The sequence below is a fragment of the Mastomys coucha genome, unplaced genomic scaffold (genome assembly GCF_008632895.1).
Source record: "Mastomys coucha isolate ucsf_1 unplaced genomic scaffold, UCSF_Mcou_1 pScaffold9, whole genome shotgun sequence".
Classification (NCBI taxonomy): Eukaryota; Metazoa; Chordata; class Mammalia; order Rodentia; family Muridae; genus Mastomys; species Mastomys coucha.
Window position 1 is genome coordinate 42,565,137 of NW_022196915.1, and position 8,178 is coordinate 42,573,314.

Here is an 8,178-nt window from a genome sequence, read left to right on the forward strand (position 1 = left end):
TCCTGTAGTTCTTTAAGGGATTTTTGTGTTTCCTCTTGAAGGGCTTCTAGCTGTATACCTGTGTTCTCTTGTATTTCTTTCAGGGTGCTATTTATGTCTTTCTTAAAGTCCTGTATCATCACCATGAGAAATGATTTAATATCTGAGTCTTGCTTTTCCAATGTAATGGTGTGTCCAGGACTTTCTATGATGGGAGAATTGGGTTCTGATGATGCCAAGTAACCTTGGTTTGTGTTGTTTATTTTCTTACACTTGCCTCCCACCATCAGGTTATCTCTAGTGCTACCTGCACTTGCTAAATCTGATTGGAGCCTGTCCTTCCTGTGATCTTGATTCTGTCAGAACTACACAGAGTCAAGCTGTCTCTGTGATCCTGTGATTTTTGGAATCCTGTGATCCTGGGCTTGATAGATCACCTGGGAGTGGGGCTTTCTCTGTGTGTTATGGGACTGGCTTCGGAGCTTACACCCAAAGTCTGCTCAGGACACCAACCCAGACAAACCAGAAGGAACTCTGGTGGAGTTCCTGTGTGCCTGGTCCCACTGGTCCCAGTTACTCCCAGTGTTGGGATAAATGTTGGTTCCTCCTCACCTCTGATCCTGGATGTGTCAGAGTGCCTGGGAGTGGAGCTTCCTTTGGGTGTTGTGGGACTGGCTGTGGAGCTTGCACCCAAGGTCTGCTCTGGACATCAGCCCAGACAGACCAGAAGGAACTCTAGTCACTGGGCTGGTGGAGTTCCTGTGTGCCTAGTCCCACTGGTCCCAGTTACTCCCAGTGTTGGGACAGATGTTGTGTCCTCCCCACCTCTGATCCTGGGCGTGTTAGACCGATTGGGAGTGGAGCTTCCTCTGTGTGTTGTGGGACTGGCTGTGGAGCTTGAGCCCAAGGTACACTCAGGACACCAGCCCAGAGAGACTGGTCCTTGTTTTTTAACAGCTGAATAGTATTATATTGTGTAAATGAACTACATTTTCTGTATCCATTCTTCAGTTGAGGGATTTCTGGATTGATTTCAGTTTCTTGCTATTACAAATGAGGCTACTATGAACATATTGGAACACGTGTCCTTGTGGTATGGTGAGGATCTTTTGGTTATATGCCCAGAAGCAGTATAGCTGGATCTTCAGGTAGAACTCTTCCAGTTTTCTGAGGAACAGCCAGATTGATTTCCAGAACGGTAGTACCAGTTCGTACTTCCACCAGCTATGGAGGAGTGCTCCCCTTGCTCTGCATCCTTGCCAGCATGTGCTGTTCCTTGAGTTTTTTATCTTGGCTAGTCTGATTGGTATAAGGTGGAATCTCAGGGATATTTTGATTTTCATTTCCCTGATGACTAAGAATGTTGAACATTTATTTAAGTGCTTTTTGGCAATTCAACATTCCTCTGTTAAGAATTCTTTGTTTAGGTGTGCACTCCACTTTTAAATTGGGTTTTGTTTTGTTGCTTTTGTTTTTTGGGGGGTGATCTACCTTCTTGAGTTCTTTATATATTTTGGATATTAGCCCCAGAGGTCTAGGATAATGAATGGAAATATGCAGCTGCTGGGGATGGGGTGGGGTGGGTGTTAGAGGAGCCTCCAGAAAGTCCAAGAAAGCTGAGATGTGAAAGATGCCCAGGACTCAATGTGGGTGACCTTAGCTGCAGTGCCCAACAGTAGGGAGACAGAACCTGAAGAGTTCATGTCTAGTAGTTAGAAAAGGTCCCCAGTGGAGGGATGGGGATACCAACCCACCTTCAAACTTTTTGACTCAGAATTGTTCCATCTAAAATGAATGCAAGAACAAAAATGGAGCAGAGACTGAAGGAATGGTCGACCAGTGCCTGCCCAACTTGGGATCCATCCCATGGGCTGGCATCAAACCCTGGCACTATTACTGATTGCTATGTTGTGCTTCCAGACAGGAGCCTAGCAAGGCTGTCCTCTGAGAAGCTCTACCAGCAGCTGACTAAGACAGATGCAGATACTTACAGTCAACCATTGGATTGAGGTCAGGTATCCATATGGAAGAGTTAGGGGAAGGATTGAAGGAACTAAATGGGTAGAAACCCCACAGGAAGACCAGGATCATACTGCCCTTAACTGTTAAACACATTTTAAGTATCTGCTCAGTGCTTCCCTGGACTGGAAGAAGGAGTCTAATGAAGAGAAAGCCACACAGTGGAGTGCCATTTCTCTTGGAGACCTACATGAGGTTTAGCCCACAGGTGGGAACTTAATTGTAAGTCCTGTGTGTTCATTTGCTAATGCTGAGAGCTGTCCTCTGACGCTGCAGAACATCCTTTCACCTGTGTCTGGTTCAGCAGAACGTTCCTTCCCATGTTTGGCCCAGTAAAACACCATCCAACCAAACCGATTTTCCAAAGAATCCATAAGTTTCCACTTCTGTGGTGCACACTGCAAGCCTCAGTGCCTGGAGGCTGAGCTAAGATTATGGTACGTGTTCCAGGTCTCCAAGCAAGTTCCTATATAAAATAAACCAAAACGAAGTAAAATTCAAAAAGTGTTTATGCTTAAAAATGGCACAGAGTTATATTCCTTCCTTCCTCAAAATGTTTCTTGAGTTACCAAAAGTTTTTCTTTGCAAAATAATTGATGAAAACATTCCTTTGGATGGCAGGAGAACACATGGGGCGGGTGGTAACCCCTCTGCAGGATAGTAACCACCCTGTTCTTTTCTTCTTCTCCCACTTCCCCAGAGACAGGTCTCTGCTCATTGTAAGAGTTTTTTTTCTAAAGGTAAGTATCCTTTGGTCATGGTTTAACACAAAAACCTGAACATTCCTCTCAATTGAAATTATTTTTGGTCTAAAGATTTACCTTTTACTTCTTGGACACTTTCTTCAGCTACTGTTGGCTGAGCTGATCTTCTTTTTGGACACCCTCAGTAGGTTTCTGCTGCTAGGTCACTAAAACTCCTTATTAAGCTAGGCTGCCCAGCACTGCTACTGCACCCATGTTATCTGCATGGGAAAAACCCTCTTATCTGCATGTTTGCCTTGCTGACCTCATGAGACCTTGGGTGTTCTCTCTTTCAAGTATCCTCTGGGCCTGCTGCTGTTGCTACCCTTCCACCATGCCTAAGAACAAATGCTGTGGTGGTGATAAGGCTCTTATCTTGATTTTGGAACCTTTGGGTCACCAACTGCTCCTTAGACACCAGAGGCCCATGTGATGGGTTTGCTCTGAGGAGGTGACCTTTCTGGAAGTCATTTATCCTGTGCCCTCAGCCCAGTTCTCAGGCGTCTCCACCTGCTCCCCTACTACTGTGGGCCAGGCTGCAGGGTGGGGCAATCTCTCTCTCCTCACCTCCAGTTGCCCAGCTTCAAGGAGGAAGACTGTCCCACATACATGTCCTTCTTAGACTGTGGGGTAAAGAGGCAGTGCGCCCTCAACTGTAGGTCAGTGAGTATTCACATCTGGTAAGGAAAGACCCAGCTACTGCCTCTGCTTTGTGTTTCACATTTGGAGACCTTTATATAAGCCAAGAATGATGGATCGTGCTTGGGGTCCCAGTACTAGGGATGCTGAGACAGAAACATTATAGTTGGAAGTCAGTCTGAACTACATGGTGATAGTACGCCCAAACCACACCAATCTAAGTCAAGATGAGAGAAGACCCATTTAATTTCACAGGTATAAATAACAGTTAGAAAACCAAACCAAAGCAAAAACAGTCACCCATGTATCTATAATCTGACTCAGATTCTTTAATTTGTAAAAGATCCTTTTAGATTTCTTAGTGCTCCACATCCTGAGTTAGAATAGAGTTTATAGTCAGTGTCACACTTTGAAAGCTATCTCTGCATCTCTCTTGTACTGTGCTGAAGCTGAGATGAGGCAAGCAGGCCAGGAGGAGGGTGGAGGTGCTGAGTTCCTAGTCTGAGGCAGGTACTGGCAGTAGTTTTTCATGGTACAGTAGTTAGAGGTTCCACATCCTTCATATTATTCCCCTTTGGGTCAGTAGGCCTCATGTGTAGTCTCTTCCCCTTCAGAATCCAGAGAACCTTGGTCTTGGTCATGGCAGCAGCTTTTCATGGTGCAGTAGTCAGAGTGCCACACCCCTCATATTGGGTCTCCAGGCCTACTAGACCTAATATGTAGTCTCCCTTATTTCAGACTCTACAATACCTTGTGTTAAAGCATTGCTTCCTTTGATTAAGGACAATGGGGGTTTTGGCTTATAAGGAGAGCAGGTCACTGAGAAGTTTACCCAACTCAGGGATTCTTCTGAAAGGCTGGATTTTTGAGGAAGATGGCAGTTGAATGGGGGTGGCTCAGAAGCAGGTCTAGAGCCACGATGCTAAGGACTGAAAGGTATCTTCCCATCACAGGCTAGTTCTGCCCTGTGTTTGGCTTCAGAAAGTGCTGATGCTCTCCACTGTGACTGCTGCAGCCACAGTCGTGGTCCAAGGACTTCTGAGGGCAGGCTCTCCTCTAGCTGCAGGTGCAATACTGAGAGAATGAGGATGGCCGAGTAGGTGGTGAGGACACAAGGATCAACAGCCATGTCTGACCTAGGCATGGGATCTGCTATGACGTGTGGAAAGATGCAGGGGCTAAGGCATTGGGGTCTGTGGGCAGAAGAGCTGAGAGACAAGGAGGGAGAAGAGGAGAAGACAGGACAGGGGAGGGAAGAACAGAACAGTGCACATTACCCTGGATGTGGAATCTTACTGTACACTGCCATGCATGTTAGATAATATTCAATAATCCTCAGTGGCACACCCTGTGCCAGGAGGTCAGTAGCTGGGATTGTTAACATGTCAAGACAGTAGCTCAAATCAGTTCTTCATTGAGCATAGAGAGGGGCTGAGTGTTTAGAGCACAGAGTGGAGTCACACAGCTGCTGGAGATTATGTCTTTACTGAGGTGCATTACAGGGAACAATCCATCACCACAGACTTTATTTTTGAGATTGTTTTGGGGACAGGCTGGTGTCGGGCTTGGGATGGGCTGGGGATGGGCTGGGGACAGGCTGGGGATGGACTGGGGACGGGCTGGGGGCAAGTTAGGGATAAACTGGGGACAGGCAGGGGACAGGATAGACATGCTTTTGAACCCAAGGGTTATCAGAAGAGCTCTGGCTTGGAGACTCTGATGCATGCAGGTCAGGCTTTTCAGCTACTCGCCCTTTATGACTCTGTTAATCCAGGGCACATATGGGGAGATTCGGGTAAAGACTGCAGGGGGCTTTGCATCTCCACGTCCATAAGATACAATACCATGGGCCACCCCAGCACACAATAGAGGTCCTCCAGAGTCTCCCTGTATGTTAGAAAAAAATCAGACTATGAGCATAGATCACCTTCTCCCAACTACAGAGCCTCATAATAGCTAACTCCATGGGGTAGTAAGGGTTCTAGGTTCCCTTTGGGTTTTAAGTTAGGAATTTAATGACTCTTTTTTTTCCCTCTGGCTTTGTCCCAGTGTTGAGATTGTCTCCCTCTGCTCCCCTCATTTCTGTTCTGGGGCTTCATAGGAAGGTTTTACGGGAAGGGCTTCGGCATAGGCAGATGGGAACAAGAGGAATAATTTCAGTTCCCTAAGGGCTAGCAGCCTAAGAACACAGGCATCAGTCACTGCCATGGAGAGATGCTTGGCCTACTCCTTCCATTGACACTGTCACCTGATGTGGGGAAGAAGAGCAGGTGTGTACTCACCTTGTATGCTGATCTGATCTTTCTGGGACTACCCACGCAGACCTGGAAGTTATAGTCGTAGTGCCAATAGCCTTTACAGGCTTTTTTATCCATGATTCTCAGTTTCACCTCCCTCAGTGTATCTGAGGTAGGTTCTGTCACTCCAGTTCGTCCCCAGCCAGCTGCCCGGCACATCTTCCCAGGCTTGATAAAGTCAGGAGGACGAGGCAGGGGAATTACATCCACAGCAGGAGTTACCTTGGCTTTCTTTTGAAGCTGTTGAGGCAAGGAGAGGAGAGATGGTCAAACCAGAAAAGGATGCTTGGACAGGGGACCCATTGGGAATTCAGTATTGGGTTCTGAGGAAATGATTTGGATAAGAGAGAATCCAAAGGCCTGAGCCACAAGGAGAGTTAAGGATGAGAGACTTAAGCAGAGCAAGAAAAATAAGAGCACCTTCAGTAACATGATGTCATGGAGATTGGAATAGAAGTTGTATTTTGGGTGAACGATTTGTTTTTCTACTTTTATCTTCTGCTGTGTGGATTCTGTCTTGCTCACATCATGAGCTCCAAGGGTGACAGTGATTTCTCTATTGACAGAGAAAGAAACAGTGAAAAGGGCTGCTTATGAGGCGGAGAACTCCTTCCAAGGAGAGTGATTCTAGAGTCGTTCTTCTCTATTCCAGGGCAGAGGCCCTAGACAGACTTGATATGGAACTCCCAGGACCACAGCCTTCTGAGAAGGACAGGGCTCAGGGAAACACAGGACAGACAACTCTTCCTATACCCCACCACCAGCATTTGGATTGAACACATTGTTTTGTATTTGGTAGATAGGCACTCTACATTGACTTACACCCCAGCCTATGAGCTCTGGTGACACCAGCTCAAGACAAGAACTGTAGTTTTTGTCCCAACTAGAGCCCTGCTTAAAGGCCAGACCTCTGAAAATAGAGAAGACAATTAAAATGAGAGGCCTTGGGCTCCTTTTTTCCTCTCAGTATAAGGAGAGTAGCGCTCAGAGCCTTCCTCACACCTCTCATCCTCTGTGACCCTGGCTCCTGCATTTCCTCACAGGAAGAGAAGCCTCTTACCTTCCTTTACAGTGTGCAGCAGTCATCACAAATTGGCGGGTTATGAGAAACCCACCACAGCTGGCCTTGTACCCACTCTCAGTGCTGATCTCCAGATGGGCCATGTAAGGGCGGGAATGTGGTCTAGACTCAACACCACCAATGATTTCCTCTGGAACAAAGAATCCCAAATTCCTAGTTACAAAGGTTTAGGACACCCCAACACAGCAGTGGCACAGAAAATGGGGCTAAAGCTGAGAGACTGCTCCAAGCCAACCTCGCCTCTCATGGGGCCCAGGCTCCTCCACATGCCCTTTGGTCTATTTTTCTCACTAGTCCTCCCTGTCCACCATCATCCTTCATTCAAAACACAATGCCCATTCATGTTTCTGACTTTATACTTCATCAGAAATTTCTCCACACCCTCACCCCGTCTTCCTTAACACTAAGGGAAGGCCAGAGAAGAGCTGCCTATCAGACTAGAGAGTAATTTGATAAAGTGTTCTAAAGAGAAATTAGTTTTTCATTCTTCCTTGACCTAGAGATTTTCCCTGGACTATGTTAGTTTAAGATCCTGCCTCACGTTAGGGTTTCTGTTACCAAAGCTAAGAGAGTAAGATCAGTTGCTGAAAGCTCAGAAGTTAGGGAGATGAAGACAAAACTCACCAGCTCCAGCTCCAGAAAGTAAGAGAAATGCCATCAGGAATAGTAGGGCCAGCATTTTTTGTTGCTAATGGTGCAGCCTGGGGACAGATTCTGGTGTGTTCCTGTCCTGGTTCCTGCTTTTATAGCTCCAAAGTGGGCGAAAGGAAGGTCTGCAAACCACAGATCTGGCTTGGACAAGCTCTACTTTCCTTATCAGAAATTCTCATGACTCTGCTCTCTCTGATGGTGTTGAATCTGTGGCCAGATTCTGAGACTCCTGGATCCCAGGATAAGGTCATGACTATACCCTTCAAAACAGATCCTAGGAGGAAGGACAGGAACACAAAAGGAGAGGGATCTTGATCAGGGATCATGGAACTGTTTTTATAAGCATCCAGGTATTATTGTCAGCTTTGAGACCCATACTGCATATGCTGTAGCACAAACCCAGGCATCTGTAGTGAATGAACATATCAGGGAGAGGGAGTGCATTTTATTTACAAAACTGCTGGTGAGCTGATTTAGCCTGAAGGTCATTGTTTGTGTTGACCAGTGGGAGGGAATCTCATCTTTATTAAAATAAGTAAGAGATGAGAGAACGTCCTGTGAGGGATGAAGGTGTGGGGAGTGTGTGTTGAATACACAACATGTGAGGCATGACCAAGATAGTAATTAAGTCAGTGGTTCCCAACCTTCCTAATGGTGTGACACTTTAATACAGTTCTTTATGTGGTTGCTTACAGGCATAAAATTATTTCATTGGTACCTTGTAACTGTAATTTTGCTTTTACAGATTGTAATGTAAAAATCTGATATG

At 46.2% G+C, this 8,178-nt stretch overlaps 1 protein-coding gene across 1 annotated transcript; it reads right to left on the minus strand.

Moving 5' to 3' along the window:
- Positions 1–4,848: 4,848 nt before the first annotated feature.
- LOC116084365 (mast cell protease 4) lies at positions 4,849–7,467 on the minus strand. The gene is made up of 5 exons (XM_031361301.1): positions 7,383–7,467; positions 6,738–6,888; positions 6,098–6,233; positions 5,663–5,917; positions 4,849–5,267 (listed from the first exon to the last, which is right to left on the minus strand). Exons 1-5 carry the CDS (start codon positions 7,435–7,437, stop codon positions 5,124–5,126), a joined length of 741 nt encoding a protein of 246 aa, XP_031217161.1. The 5' UTR covers positions 7,438–7,467; the 3' UTR covers positions 4,849–5,123.
- Between the last annotated feature and the right edge of the window lie 711 nt (positions 7,468–8,178).